The sequence below is a fragment of the Larimichthys crocea genome, chromosome XV (assembly GCF_000972845.2).
Source record: "Larimichthys crocea isolate SSNF chromosome XV, L_crocea_2.0, whole genome shotgun sequence".
Taxonomy (NCBI): Eukaryota; Metazoa; Chordata; class Actinopteri; family Sciaenidae; genus Larimichthys; species Larimichthys crocea.
Window position 1 is genome coordinate 16,271,210 of NC_040025.1, and position 16,365 is coordinate 16,287,574.

Consider the following 16,365-nt stretch of genomic DNA (forward strand, 5'->3'; position numbering starts at 1 on the left):
CAGTTTAGAGCCTATGAAGCCTTTTGTGGCTCCATAAAATTGCCTCAAGTGATGTTACTTTTTATTTTTTTACATCTGATGATAAATTGCTGAGGTGTGGAGTCAGAATTAAGTTTACCAGATCTCCATGACACATCATCTCTCACAGGAAAAGACTCAAACTAAACAAGAGTTTCAGCTCTGCCCTTAACAGTCCCCTAGACGCCATAGAGGAAGTCAGGGAGAAGAGGATATTAGCAGGTCTACTACCACAGGTCCTTCATTCCTGACTGTCTTCAACATGAACTTTTTTCTTCTATACAGTCCTTATTTATGAGTCATTTCTTATCAACTTTGTGTATATGAGTGGCTGTGATAAGTGAATTTCTGCAGTGTGGGATCTTATAACAAACCCTTTGACAAAAAGACAAATAGGGCAATGAATTAAAAAAATTTTTTTTTAAATGTCTATCATGAGTATAGAAAAAAAAATGCTGTTTTAAGTAATATATGAACATATCCTTTCACCCTTGAATGGTTTGTAAGGCTGTAAAGTTTCTTACCCCGTGTGTTAACCTTGTGACTGCTCTATAAACAGGAGCAGCAGTTGACAAACACTAGAACATTTCGAATGAGCACAGTTGAAGTCACAGATATGAAAAAGAGGAATTTATTGTATATCATCTATATACACTTTTCAACTAATTCTGAAAAGATTTTGCACAACATGATTTGAAATCTTGAAGTATTACTTATGAACAGGATGTCTGATGGTCATATACCCATGGCAACAAACCAAACATGGACAGGAGTGTTTAAACAATTTTGGTTCAACTGACAGCAGCCTCCCATTTTCTCCCTCCCGTCTCTCCTTCAAAAACGATCTGTCTGCTGAACTTCTACCCATGTTATCAGTAGCAGCAACATTTCTGGGGTACACAGCCAACGACCCAAACAAGAAATTTTAAAAAGGAAAAAAAGAAACCTGGTAGGAAGAGGGAAATACAAGTCTTAGATTCATCTACCTCAGTGCAGAGGACCCAGTGTTTGAGACAGCATGCAAAATGGATACTAACATGACATATGGATTCTGGATCAAGTGATGACATAACTAACATTAACTAAAGTCCACATGGACATAACAGTGCAGAGCCCAATGGTGACAAATGTCAGTGTAATACTTTCATAGTTTTGTCTGCAGACAGACTCGAGGCTGCAGACAGCAAAGTAGAATGAAAACATGCAGTTTCACTTTACAGCATGTCAGTTCTTTGAAGGTAAAACATCTCAACTACTCTTCACATCTAACCATATGTTCCCTGTGTGTGAACCGTCAGCAGCTGTCTGTTTTTCTGAATAAATAGCCATTGGCAGTATCAGAATTCAAGGTTACATGATGCTCCTAAATATTCCAGTGTCTATGAGAAAGAGATGTCACCCCAGAGAAACGTGTGTGGGAACAGATCTGCATTACTGAGCTCTAAAAAGAACTCAACAATTATACATTTAAAAAAACAAACAAAAAAAAAACACACAAGTTGAAGCAGAAATGATCTGGGATCAGTAGTACCACCAAATTGCCATAAGAGGAGCAAGTTAAAAAAACAAATTCCAGCAGATGACACGGTCTATTTCCTGGCATAGTTAGAAAACCATGCAGACAGATCAAACAACAGACTTCTGAAAGTACCATTCAAGCAAAAAAAAAAAAAAAAAAAAAAAAAAAAAAAAAAAAATCACTGTTCCAATGTCACACCGGTGCTTTGTGGCATTAAAGGAAAAAAATATGCATGTTTTATATACAAAATCATATGTACCCATCATCAGTAGTGTCTAATGTCAAAGTCAAAAGAAAATACCCATCATGATGTCTTTACACAAAACACAAAAATATATTTAAAAAAAAAACAAACTGTATTTTTTCATTGCCATTTCATACGCCTCTTATTTGCTCAGTATGCACGATGTCATCGCCTGTCACCAACGGGGTTACGGCAGCATCCATGTTTGCACCCAGTATGTTATTGAATGAATGCGACAACCCCCCTGAATCGAATGTCTGAAAGTTGGTGAAGACTTGGACTGAACTACAATGTTACATGTTTCATGCCAAAGACTCTTGGCTTGTCACATCTCATCTCACAGTGTTCATCAACATGAAATAAAAACTATCAACAAATAAATAAAAAGATAAAACCATCCCAAACATTATATCCCTGCCACATTTCAAACTAACACCAGGACTGGACCACATCCGTTATGTGATACCTGCAGGTCTCACACATGATGAGGAAGCTACAGTTGAGTGCAACTAATTTCTGTTTGTAGGATATTCAAGTGAGGGATTAAAAAGCTAAGTCTGGCTGTTCATGCTTAATTACCAAATGTCCCATTACTGGTTTTTGTCTAATGAACTACAGCGTATGCCAGAGGACATCTTGTCTTAGAAACATGCTTGTAGTCCAGACACCTTTCACACACACACACGGCTAGAAACAGTGCTTCAGCCTCTCTCTCACACACTCTCACACACTCTCACACACTCTCACACACTCTCACACACACAGAATGTGATGGCCAACAGAAAATAAAGTGTTATTATTTTTAAACTTAAAACCCACAACGTTCTTGACTCTTCTGGACAGTCAGTCAGTCACGGGACAGATTTCAGAGAGGTAAAAAAAGATCAAAACACAAAAATCCCGTCACTGTATAATAGTAATAATTCCTGCCATGGGAAATGAAAACAATAAACAAATGGTTGTGTTTGATGATATTAACAGTGGTAGTGCTGTAGTGTTGTGGCCCATGGAGAACGGGGGTCGAAGGGAATAGGGGGGAGACACGGAAGGACCGAAGGGAGGCGAGGGTTTGGGGGGCGGGACGGACAAAAGTCAGGATGGGAAGGGTGACTCAGTAGTTTTGGCTAAAAAGGTGAGGTAGGCCTCGTCACAACTTGGAGTGTGGCTTTAAAACTGGCAGGGTTTTCATTTGCAGTCTGTCTTTAGTGTTTGTTTCCTATAGGAGTGTGGTCTGGTTGTGCGTCTCCAGCACGTCTTTTTTCCGCTCAAAAAAAAAAAAAAAACGCCACCAGACCGCTCACATCTTGACGTCCTCCTCCACGCTGAGCTGAGACAGGGTCTTCTTAATGCGTAGGGCCGTCAGTCTGGCTGCTCCGTTGGCGTACCAGCACTCCCTCATGATCTTTCCCATCACACGCAGCGACTGCAAGAAGACGACACATTTTAACATAAGATATCTGTGAAAAAGTGGATCCTTCAGAACTAACTATTTTTTTAACGTTTTATAGGATATATGGTAACTTTGGACTAATAAAATTAATTTAATACTCTTACACATTAAAGAATTAGAAATCAGCCATTAGTCCATCAGCCATGCTCATGTCCAGGCGTCCTTTACTACTGCTTTTCTATACAGTGAGTGTATATTTAGAAAACTGCCAGTGCAGCTGTTGGTGTTTAGTCTATATAGAGTGAGAATTACCTCATAGCTCTGCCACCAGTTGGGCACATTGGGCCTCAGTTTCTGGTCACACACCACCTTCCTCATCTCCTCTATGGAGGGATCAGAGGGCACGAGGTCGTAGTAGGGCAGCTGGTACTCCTCGTGGATACCTGCAGTACACAACAGAGAAGCCTTCTCAGTATCTGGTTTCAAGCTCATGTTCATTAAACACATCCATCAACATCTGCTGCTGTTTCTGGACTTTACCTCCCGCATTGCAGCGTCGTGCAATCTCCCAGTACACCAGGCCCAACGCGTAAATGTCAGCACACTTGAAAGAATCAAAGTGTTTCATGTTGATGGTTTCGTCCAGGACTTCTGGAGCCATATACCTTTGGTGGACACAAATGCAAACACAATGAGAATTTTTAAATCATAAAGGGGGTAAAATTCAGACTTTTGTTATTCAAATCTGATAAGACTGAAGGTTAAAGGAATGAAAAATGTTTTGGGATAATACATGCCACTGATCAAAAGGTTTATATATATCCAGATCCATCTTACAGGTTCATTTTGATGCTCATGCTGCTACTGGGTGCTTGAATTTAGCTTGGGATCAGTAAAGTACATTAAAATATTGAAAATGAAAATACACTTTTCAAAGCTATTTACTCATTTCAGTACAATAAACATTTACTTATCTTAACTTCCATGGATTAAAAACAAGGATTGGTCTGGAGACATTCTACATTTTCGTTGTAGGTTGTTACTTTTTTACTTTTCTACCCTCCTTCCTTCCTACTGACGACGGAAACAATTAAAAAATGGCAAATATATAGCAAATAAGTTTATTCTACATATTTTCTTTATTTCAAAGGGTGTACAATAACCTTTTTGTATCTTCTTGTATAATATTTTTAATAGTAAGGATTTACAACAGGCCAATGTTCCCAGACATAGCCTTCAAAGACTCCCTGTTGTATATTATTATACCCTCTGTGTGCTACCAGTGAATGAGTATGGAAACATTTACCTCTTAGTGCCCACGCGCTGATTCGGTGCTATATCGATTGTGTCTGTGATGGACTCGTGGCGGACTGCCAAGCCGAGGTCAGCTATGGCACACATGTCGTTCTTCTTAACCAGGATATTTTTAGACTTGAGGTCACGATGAGCAATGCCAGGCTTACCTGCAGGAGAACACATCATTATATTTGCATCAAGAGCTCAGCAGAAATAGCCCATGCTTGCTGAATGTAAATAACTACCGCGTGCACATTTGTTTATTCATTGCACGCTGCATTTTAACATGACAGGTCAGCTCACCCTGAGTGCCGAGGATCTCCATGTGTAGGTGTGCCAAGCCGCTGGCAGCTGACAGTGCCAGTTTGATCATGCCCTCGATGGTGACAGAGTAGCGGTTCAGGTAGTCAAAAAGAGAGCCGTGCTCGTGATAGTCTGACACCAGCCATAGTTGAGTCCATGTGCCATTGTCTGCAAGTAAGCAAACAAGTCAGAGAATACACATGGTATTAAATTCACTCAATTAATGGAAAGTGTGCTTTAACTAAAAATGAGCTGTGCAAAAGAGAATTTCTAAACATCAACTAGTTAAAAGTGGAACCCTTCCCCATCTGCACCACCTTTTCATTTTGCTCTGAAAGGTCTTATTCTTATTTTAACTTTCACCTAAACAATACTGCTCTGATGGACTTTTCTGGATAAATGCCTGTAATGTTAATGTCAGGTGTCCACAAACGTCCTCACCTTTATTGTCTGCTGCAATGAAACCTAGGATGTTTTCATGGCGCAGCATGATTGTCTGGTAGATCTCCGCTTCTCTGAACCAGGAGCGCTCCTCTCTGGATGAGAAGATTTTTACTGCCACATCTCCTCCTCTCCACTTCCCCCTCCACACTTCCCCAAAGCGACCCTTTCCTATTATCTCCTGAAGCACAATGGTCCTAGCCACCGTCCGCTGCACAAACAGGGGCAAACCTGCGGGGGGCAGTAGAGAGATAAAATTTAGCCAGTGTTCTCAGCAGACTTGTTTTAACAGTGGTGGAGTAGTGGAAGTGCCCTCAGCTGATTGTAGGTCAGGAACATTTTCACTAAGTGCTGCAATTATATAATCATTTATTAGCATATTTATAGAAGACTACTCTGCTACTTTGTCTTGCTGATAAGAAATAGGTACTGAAGAAAATGTGTTTTCAAGGCAGGCAGCATGTACTGACCAGAGCCTGATCCGGAGGTGGACATGTCATAGATGAGGTCCTGCAAGGTCTTGTCCTTGGCCAAGTACAGATGGTCACAGGAGGGGTCCTCTACCTCCAGCCTTTGCCTGTGGCTGTAGGCCCTCTGGTGATACTGGAACAGGAACACGCCAACCATCAGGAGCACACAGAGAAGAAACACAGGCCCCGCGATGACCGCCACCAGCTCCACCGGCCCCCATGAGCTTCCCGGGCCTGACCAGTCCACCTCCTTTGTTGGGACTAGGAGATGGAGAAGCAAAGATGATTAGTTTGAATTTTACGGACTGAAATTAAACTGAAAGAGCTCTGATGTTTAATGACAAGAGTCTCACCAGGGACTTTCAGGTCAATACTGTTGCAGTAATCTTCGTAGCAGCAATGTGTGTTGAGCAGGCCTTCAGCGCCCAGACAGAAGAAGGGTTGTCCAGGGGGGACCAGGTTGTCCCGGTTGATACAAATCCGCACATGTTGCTCCTTCCCCTGGATGTTGTATGTGGAGGCCATGCAGGCGCCATCTGTCTCGCATTCATAGCCCGTCTTCTCACAGTTTGTGCAGTTACAACGGAGTGCTGTAGGAAAGGACAGACAGTTAATTAGTAACAATTCATCACAAGATTAAACCACAATGTTAAAAAAACACTTTTCACTTCTCCGTTTTGTACAGCAGGGGGCAAGCTAACCCCACAGCTTCAACACAGGATGTAAAGAGTGTAGTGTCCCATTCAGTTGTAGGCATTTTGTGACGTGCAGACACCAAGCTTTGAGTTAAGCAGCAGCAGCCAGACGGCCCCGGCAGCCCTGAAATCAGATCCTTCACTGCAGATGAACCCAAACACGCAGGGTGGAGACGGACCTGCCCAGTGGGACAGACAAAGTGAAACCCAACAAGGGGAGAGGGCTCCTGCCAAATCCCCAATGCAGCATTCTGCTCCATTCCTCTCCTCTGTCTTTCTCACACTGACACAGAGAGCTGCCACTGTTTAAGCTAATGAGACAGGAGTTTTATTAAACACAGCACACTCCTGCGCGGGGACCTATTAAAGCCGACACAATGGAACTCCTGCCGGCACCATAATAAAACTACGGTGGTCCATCTACACTCAAATGAGGTCAGTACCAGAAAAGTCCGCACAAATCTGCCACATCTAAAACAACCACAGCTGGTTGGGCAACCAAGAGAGCAAGAAACTGCAAACTGATTAGATTTAGAGTGAAATGTGATTTTGAGTCATAGCACACATGCTTCTCATTTAGAGTAAGGTCAGCACAAAAGGCTTCGTCCAAGGTTCTCTACAAATAAAACGGAGTGTAACGCAGCACCGGGCAAGGCTAGATGATTGTGGGACTAGTTTTCACATGGGAAAAACAGGGAAATCCAATTGAACCCATGTTGGTGGTAAATGACAAACTGTCTGACTGACAACAGGGCGGCTGTGAGCGTGGCGTGACAGTTTCAGAGCTGATCCTTGTTTAGAAAACAAAAGCTGGACTCCAAAAGACTAATCGCTGTGGACTTAGTGAAGACAAGACCACTGTACCAACAACACAGGAGGAGACCCAAAGCGGAGAGGAATTTCAATCCTTATTCTCTTGCAAAAGAGCATCACTTGGAGCACTGACAATGCTAGCCTGGAGGAAAGAAAAGATTTTGAGAGTGGCAAGCTTCCACTAATCCCCTATGTCTTATCCTAAGGCTTTCTTTGACCAGATGAGCTCAGTGATCTTCTGTTTGTACCAACTTGGGTCTCTGTCAAAAAGGTGTCAGCACATTTTAGCACATTCTTGAACCAACAGAGTTGCCACATGATTAGGCTTTTGTTCAGTACAGTTCAGTTTTTTTTTTAATACAAAAAAAAAAAGAAAAAAAAAAGACTGATACACTGATTGCGCCACACCAGCGTGTAACATCCAAGTGGCCAAAACCACAAATGCTGGTGTCATAGGAGTGATTTCCGCTCAAATGAAGTCTGGGAGGTTACGTTCTGTGTGGGAGCATTTTTTGCATGTAGCGTGTATATGCAGATGTGTCTATGCTTGTCCACTGTGTGGTAACTGGAAATGTGAACATTTTCAGTAATATTTCTCATCTGTTTAGTATTTGCATGTGTGTGTGTGTGTGTGTGTGTGTGTGTGTGTTGCTCTCCAGGAGGCGAGCGGGAAAGTGGCAGGAACTCTTGGCGGAGTGTGTCCAAATTCACCACAGTTCACATGCAGATGGAATTTCCTGCAGATTACACAGAGGTGAAGCCGGCTGGGTCCGATAAAGAAAAGAGAAAAACAAGCCTTGTGCCATGTCTAATCTGCAACATTAATGGGGCAAATAGTTTTTGCAAAATAAAACAGATGTCAGGAGTAACAGCTGTACGTTTGAGAGCTGGACGACACTCGATATCCATCATCCAATTCAGACAACTCGAATCCCTCCTTCCATTAAGCTCATCTCTTTTGCCTGATGTTTACTGCGTCTCAGTGAAATAAATCAATCTTCGGCTAGTGAGTCCAGACGGGATTTGATCAATCCATCCTCAAAGTAAGAGTGACTTTTTAAGAAAAAACATATCATAAGAAAAAAAGAAAAAAAAAAAAAAACATGTTTCCACATTACATCACACTATTATAAACTAAATTTAATGCCTACATTTCCTCATGAGAAACGAAAGGCCACAAAATTGTTCTTACCACATACACGCTGCACCAACAGCAATAAATGATCACAGCGATCTGATAAGGACACCATGATCTGACATGAACATGCGCATCCATCATGGAGACTCTGTGTGTGGTAAGACAGATGGTCCGCAGACATACAGACAGAAGCTCGGGAAGGAAACCGAACATGGCTGAAAACACACATTTCCCCCTCTTGAGTCGGCCGTGGATGGTTTGTGGTCTACCAAGAGTTTGGTTTGTGGCGAGTCTTCCCTTTCGTTAAAGACTACCTTGTGACTGCGCCATATGTAGTCTTCCACACAAACAAGCTTCGACACTATGGGTGGTCAGTATAGAAACAGAAAATCTTGACACGATATGTCATTTTATATATTGATAGAGATAGAAACCATTTATAGATAAAATAATGTGTCCTGTTACCTCAATACGGAACAAACTATGGCAATTATCACTCGGAAATAAAACAGTTCTGCTCACTGTTTTGCAACTTTGCCCATTACAACCAGAAATATGACAGGGATGACTCTTTAAAGCTCTACTGGCTGACAAATTGCCTTTACACCACAGTATACACCAACATCAAAGCACCCACAGGCTCAGAAATATTTCACCAAAGATCAAACAATGTGAAAGCACCAGAAATAAAAATGTAAATTTAAAGTGAACATCATGGCCGGGCACTGGTGTATAGGTAAATCAAAAAATGGCCTAAGAAAGGTCTCCTGGTCTCCGGTGTTTAACCGAATGCCATGTTGTTTGCACAGTGCTCTGCATATCTCAATGAATTCAGGGCTGAAGTGTTACCACGCTAAACTTGAAGGAATAATATCCAGCCACATGGATCTGAGTACAGACCGGGTGTGTGTGTGTGTGTGTTTTTTTTTTGGTTGTTTTTTTTTTGAGTGAACTCTGCTCTTGTATCCACATAATTGGTGGTCTTTACACTGGTCCTTTGTGTGGAGATTAAGACGACATGAGGAGGGATTGGACTGGCCCTGCACGAACAAAGAGCAGAGTGGAGTGGGGGAGCGCACTTCTGCGTGAAGTAGCGTGGGGGGATGGGTGGTGCACACAGGGGACAGACCAGGGGTAAGAGTAACAACCCCCGATGTTTAGGGGACTGCTCTGGGCCAGACAGGATGGGGGCTGGTCCCAAATTGGGCAGGACAATATGCAGGGGAGGGGAGGGGGGGGTATAACGAGCGAGATTTACAGGGCCCCCCAGCTGCGATTGAGGTCTGCCCAAGTGACCAGCTGCGACCGTCATTAAAACCCAGTCTAGACTTTGACTTACAGGCGGGAGTAAATAACAGGAAAAGGGAACAGTGGAAGAAAGAGGGGAGAAAACAGTGCAAAGAGTGACTGCTTTGAGCTGCTAGTGCGTGAAGTTCCTATCATTCCCTTCATGTCGAGACAGGAAATGGCAGACACAGTGAGGAAGGGATTAATAAAACATTGTTGCCATAACCAGCGTCGCCTTAACTTGGAACTGACTAGAAACCACAGCATAGTCCCATTCCAAACACCTTCACAAATTAGCCTTGATGACTTTGTTTTGTGTGTGTACACTGGGGGTGTTCAGACCTACTCGTGCGGAGCAACCCTGTCAAAACAGAGGTGAACTTTCTAATATTGTAAGATGATAAAGTCTGTGGAAAATACTCTAAAAACGTGCTCGGCACAGGGTGGCGAGGGTTACACAAACACAGCAGTGTTTCTTGGGGCTAAGCGACGCAGACAGACAGTCGGTTCGTGCGTGTGCACGGGGAGCAGAGCACCATTACCAAAATGCACTGGCTGAAATTAGATCCATACAGATACCAGACTGAGAGCTGATCAAGACAAGCAGACGCCACCAGACAGTGTTAGTACACACACACACACACAAACACACACACACACACACACACACACACACCGCAACTGTGTCCTAATCAATGCTAGGGGAAGGAGGAAAGTCATTACCTTTGTCTGCATCTCAGGGTCAGATTACTGATCTGATTCTAAAGTAAAGTCTCTGGGGCTAAGGATGCTTCTACTATCTCTACCAACCACCACCCTCTAGCCTACATCCCATCCTGTCTGCCTGTCCGCCTGCTGCCCCGGATGAGTTCAAAAGGCGCACAAGTGTGAGCACAGGTTCACTTTGGACTGCTGCTCAAACGTTGGTTCTATAACACCAGGTATGTTTCAGTACTGTGGGCCAATGCAGCTACTACGTGACCTAAGACCCATTATAAGCATTAGCAAGAGACTTAACAATTACTCATTTTTCTGTCTCCCCACAACTGTTGAAAAAAAAGTTTTAGGATACGCTGCCAAGAATTAGAAATGTTATTGAGCCTCATTACAGATTTGGTACAGACCACACAAACCTCAAGTAGCAAAAGCTGGCATCAAATTTCTGGTCATGTTTGTGTTATTTCTAACTTAATCTGTGATAAAATACTTCTACTTGAACAATCTACCATTTACATTTATTTTGTATTTTTCTTTGAATTTAGGCTGGTTCTTGCACACTTGCTTGTGTTTAAACAATATTTAACACATGAGAACTTTGGCTTCCCTGTTAACCAAAAAAAAAAATGGTTTGACAGAAAAACATACATCTCAACATAAAGTTAAAAACTGTGTTGTTTAGAAACAGTTCTAGCGGCAGTGTATGAAGTCCCCACATTGCACACTTACTAAATTTATGTAATATGACAGTACATGTCTTTGGTTGTATACTTTTATTGTCTAAATAATCAACAGAAACCCAATAGACTAAAAATATTTCACAAAAGACAACTGACCGTAAATCAAGAATACAGTGTGGGTAATAATGCTGTTCAATGTGGAAAAAAAGACGATTATCTGTTGTTATTTTGTATACAGTCTGTAATCAGATAATGCTTTGACACCAAAACAACTTGATCTGGTTACCATCATCAAACAGCCCAACACAAACGCTGTGTTCAGCTGCCTGACACTTTCTGCACTCTGCCACATTAATATTGAAATGATATACTCTTAATTAAAATCACATTTAGTACACAAAGACAACTAATTGGAGTCTATTGCAAGTATGATTTCTTAACTGTGAGTGAAACACACTCTCATGGCACCTTGACAAAGGTGTAAACTCTACTTCACAAAGTAGGCAGTTAATAAACACCCACGCTTTATTCACTCAGTGAAAGACTTCTTACCTATTGCCCTACCCTGGATCATACCAATCACAGCAAATAGTTGTCGGAGACGTATTGCAGAGAACTTGACAAGTAGACTGCACACCTTCCTGACAATTACTAGGCAGAGCCGGTCTATTCTACATACCATCAACAGCCAAAAAAACAAATCAAACACCTCTACAAAGAGACATGTAATGGAGGGAGGGTGTCAGGTTTAGCCCTATAGACATGAACTCAAATAGCTACCAGGTCTGTCTGTCTGGTGTACTGTGACAATAACAACTCTATTTCTCAGAGTACATTTACGGTATGGCACAGAAAAGAAGATGTAACCTTACCACACACACACACAAATGCTACTTTAAACAAAGACAAAGTGTTCTGAATAAATTAACAGCACGGAGAAGTGGACGACCGAAGGTGAAATTGCTGGCTATGCGGTGTAGTAGTAATCCCTTGTGGTTCAACATCAGTAATGGCGGAGGTGGGTCAGTTGGAGGCTACACTGTCTGCTGTAGCAATTAGGGCTCCGTGCCTCCGGAGGTCATTAACCACACTGGTCATTATAGGGGGAAAACTAGACCACCCCAGACCTGACCTGACCCTGACTGGCTCTGTGCCACATTATGGAAACTGTTAGTAAACACAGATTTCTAAAAAGGAGGAGGTGTCTGAGTCAGGGAGTAACCTGAAATTGTATACAGCGGATGTGCAACTTAATTTGATCATAATTTAGATGCAGGGATAGAGCAGCCAAAACACCTATCTATCTAGGACAGGCCTCGACAACTGCTACACATTTAGAGAAAAAGAAAAACAACTTTCTCCTTTTTAAGCTTAAGCCAGCTGGAAATACTACCACCCCCACCCCCTGTCCAAACTCTAGTCTCTTTGCAAACACACACCTTTGAACCCAATAAAGTTTCTACCTTTCTACGTACATTCCCTTGGCTCTGATCTAATGGGCAGGTGTACACATGTCCCGGTCTGACTAGCTCATGCTTCCACCCACATCAAATTTGACATTAAACAGCACCTGTAGCAGAGTTTAGTTCTGCTCGGGCCGTTCTCTGAACAAGTTGAGGAGTGCGGACTTTTGTTTCCAATCATTTGATTTTACCCAGAGCCACATCAGGGAGTGATAAGACTGGTGTAGTCATCATAGTATGAGGAATGGCTACTAAAAATGACTGCAGCACTAAAGAGCGGACTTCATTTAACCGAAAGGGCTACAGTAAAGCTTTTTTTCCCAGCACCGTATGGTGGCAGTGAGTAAGTGAAAGCAGACGTGGGACCACAGATAACAAAGTACAGATTAAATTCTGATAAAGCACCAGGCCTTTATATGACAGAGATAGAGAATGGAGAGGGCAGGGAGGGGGGGCGAATGAGAGGGACGCGCCCTACCTCACGGCAGTGTGGTTGACAGTGCCCATATCACATTGCTATTGTGTTCAATGCACCCAGGCAGACTGTGTCACACAGCCATGTAATGCCCATAACATCAGTGACTTCTAACTCTTATGCAGTCAACAACACATGAGCGATTCATCAAACCTGTGAGTAAAAGGGTATTCTCACAAAAACATACTACACACGCCTGGAATCTGTAGTAGTGTAGCCACATTCAGGTTTGTCTGGTTTCAGTGCTCGCATGGTGTAATCCATTATAGGGTGTGAAACCATGGCTCCAGACAGACTTGTGGGCCCCTCACACGATAGACCCCGCCAGCTGGACAAACCCATCATCACCTCCCTGTCTGCTCAGGCCACACACACCCACCCGTTCGCCCCCACCCTTTCCCTAACACATTACTGTTAATGTTGGAGTAACCCAGTCAAACAAACTGACCACTCAGGTGTGATCGTTTCTCCTAGCTCGCCTTATATGAACTGATCAACCTTTGAAGCGGGGGCGGAAATACTCATGTGTTTCTTGGAAGGGTGACTCAAGTGCAGTGCACCGCATACACTTTAACAGATGACAATGCAGCCAGGATATTTATCCTGGCACAAAAAGTTGAATTTTGTCTTCTGTTTTTTTTTTTTTATGACTTGGTTTATCTGACAGGCGGCAAGTTGGAACAAGATACCGCCTTGAAATGCAGAGATTAGGGGGAAGAACAAAAAAAAAAGTTAGTTTGCAAAGACATGTTTGTGTCTGAATTAAATCCCAGTGTAAAAGGGAAGTCGAAGATGAGTAAACATGCAGCAGAGAGACAAGTTCGGCGCAACATATGCTCAAGTTGAAGCTGTGGTGTTTGTTGGGAGCTGGGTATCAGCTGCTCCAAGCAGACAGGGAGGATTCAGACTGAAGCAGCCCCATAACTGGCGCCTCAAAAGACCCCACTTGCCACATTTCCATCACAATGAACCCAGACTTCAACTCTGACTTCTGTCTGGGATGTCTGAATACACGGCTGTTGTCACCCTATGCCAGCATTCACTTTCTGCTGGAGGCCACTAAGCAGCCTTTTCACTCCTTTACAAATGAACAGCAATGGAAGAGCTGCCAGTGTTTACTCTCAAAAAAAAAAAAAAAAAAAAAAACCCAACACACATACATTTCATGCACAAAGTAGGTTAGGCCTTCATTCAGACACCCTCTCTCTCTCCCTCTGCTCCATCCAGCACGGTACACAACATGTGACCAAACTGTAACCGACCACAGTGCAATGATAGCAGGCTGGTTAAACATGTGCATGAGTGTTGTAGCCAAGCAATTCAGTGATAATCAGTCACAAGCCAACAGGAGATTGTTTTGTAAATATGTTAGCAGCGACAGCGACAGGACAACTTCAGCACCGACAGCAGGGTTATTTATTCACCCATACATTTACACTAAAAACAAAAACAACCTCCCTGTGCTGTGGCTCACAACAATATTCAACTTTAAACCACTTCGTTATCCAGTGAGCTAGCCAACGTTAGCTGGCGCATTAGAAACAAAACAGCCCCCCACCATGTTGTTGTTGTGGTTTCAGCTACTTGCTCGGTGTTAAATACCGACTATTAACACGTTTCTGTCAGTGGATAAAACTCACAACCGACCGCAAACAAACAAACAAACAAACAAACACGACTTTTGGCTAACCGTCGTCTCGAGGTCGACGGTTAGCTGGATACGGTTAGCCAAATCCCCGACACAGAGCGCCATGACGATGAGCGACAACAGGCGATGCCCAGTCCAGGAAAACACATCGAGACAAAAGCCGGAGAGGTGCTCAGCTGAAACTTACCATTACCGACAGCCACCAACCCGAACAGGGCCAGCAGCGTTAGGGCAATTTGTTTTAGAGCCATTTCTTCTGAATTCCCATCTCTCCGCGATGAAATGCGTCCGAAGTGTGTCGTTATCAACACGAGCAGACCTGAAACACAACCACAGTCCGACCGCACACACCACACCGCCAAATACTAGCCAGCCAGCCAGCCAGCCAGCCTGGCGAGTGACGTGTTTAAAGGGGTGTGTGCGTGCATGTTTAAAGGGGAGGGCTGCCTGCTGCATGTCCCCCCGCTCTGCCACCGAGGTCAGGGCTGTGTGCTGTAAATACAAAGGCTGGTGAATTACAATCATCCAGCCTTATCAAAAGACAGCAAAATGTATACACACACAGAGAAATTGTGACTACACCTCTGTATTATCGGCTTACTTTCTATTCAGTATGTTTTTGTTGTTTATATCAGATTAAACACCGCACAGATTTAGTGTATACGTGGTTATATGCAATGCAAGTTTTATATTCTTATTATCTGTATTTATTTTATAAGCATTTATCTCCCAGCATTGGTTGATAAAGATTTTATGGATGATTGAATTGCACCTTTAACCTTGATTGAGGTCATTACTTAAGACTGAATGATCTATTTGAAACAAAAATGTCTTCAGGAAGCAAACTGAGCCTCACTGGCCATTTTTCATTGTTATTATTAGCTTTTCTGAAGATGTATAAGGATGAAATGTCCCCTTTCTTAACAAGAAGAAACTAAATATGTTTATTAGTCAGTCTGTGTCCTATGAGAACAATGACTACTTCTCTATATTCAGCCTCCTTTATGTGACTATGCAGTGATTTGTACACGACTAAAGATGAAGTCAGACTAAATATGTTCAAAATGTGTTGCGGAATTCCATTTTTGGTTTTGTTTCATGTCATAAAGGTTTCCAAAAAAGGCAGAACAATGAAAATCGTTGCTGTTTTCCTTCAAAATATGGCTCCAGGAATTTAATAATCTGAATTCAGTCAGTATTCAGTCAGAAGTAGTAATTACAACTACTTCTCTACATTACTGATTTAGTTTCTATGATTATAGAATGGATTTTATGTCCCAAAGTTCATAATTGACTACATTTATTTTTTTTACAGTATTTTTTATTGGTTTTAAGGACACATGGCAACAATATAAATTGGTTATTAATGCATTCTACTTGAGCTAACTCAGTTGTGACTAATATGTGCCTTCCTGATCAAGGTTATTACACAAGACTGTACTTTTGGTGACTGATCTCTTTTAAGAAAAAAAAAGAGTCATCTTCCACTATTAAAAATGTGAAACAATAATATATATACAAAATGGGTATTATTAAAAATAAGTAGATAACAATAGCTAACAGATCTGATGACTGAGAATGTCTTGCTCCAAACTCATGACCCTACTTTAAACAATGCTATGCCGAAATTCAAAGCGGACATGTGAAGACAGCAACAACATACTGTTCTAATGCAAATGGGAGAGGAATCCAATACACTGTGACTGATGACTAAACCCTTTCTCTTAGTATGGATTTAGGTTAGAAGGCAGGAAGAGTTTGAAATGAT

At 42.3% G+C, this 16,365-nt stretch overlaps 1 protein-coding gene across 1 annotated transcript; it reads right to left on the reverse strand.

Annotated features, from left to right (window-relative positions):
- Window positions 1-633: 633 nt before the first annotated feature.
- On the reverse strand, window positions 634-15,031 carry acvr1ba (activin A receptor type 1Ba). Its single transcript, XM_010747783.3, has 9 exons — window positions 14,785-15,031; window positions 6,035-6,271; window positions 5,682-5,942; window positions 5,212-5,442; window positions 4,771-4,938; window positions 4,478-4,634; window positions 3,712-3,836; window positions 3,484-3,614; window positions 634-3,204 (listed from the first exon to the last, which is right to left on the reverse strand). Exons 1-9 carry the CDS (start codon window positions 14,846-14,848, stop codon window positions 3,079-3,081), a joined length of 1,500 nt encoding a protein of 499 aa, XP_010746085.3. The 5' UTR covers window positions 14,849-15,031; the 3' UTR covers window positions 634-3,078.
- Window positions 15,032-16,365: the final 1,334 nt, after the last annotated feature.

Excerpts from the sequence above, each read along its gene's own strand:
- acvr1ba (XM_010747783.3), bottom strand. The coding sequence starts at position 14,848 with ATGGCTCTAAAACAAATTGCCCTAACGCTGCTGGCCCTGTTCGGGTTG. Across the intron at positions 5,943-6,034 it reads TATTGACCTGAAAGTCCCTG|TCCCAACAAAGGAGGTGGAC; the intron begins GTGAGACTCTTG and ends TCCATCTCCTAG. Across the intron at positions 4,635-4,770 it reads GGAGATCCTCGGCACTCAGG|GTAAGCCTGGCATTGCTCAT; the intron begins GTGAGCTGACCT and ends GTTCTCCTGCAG.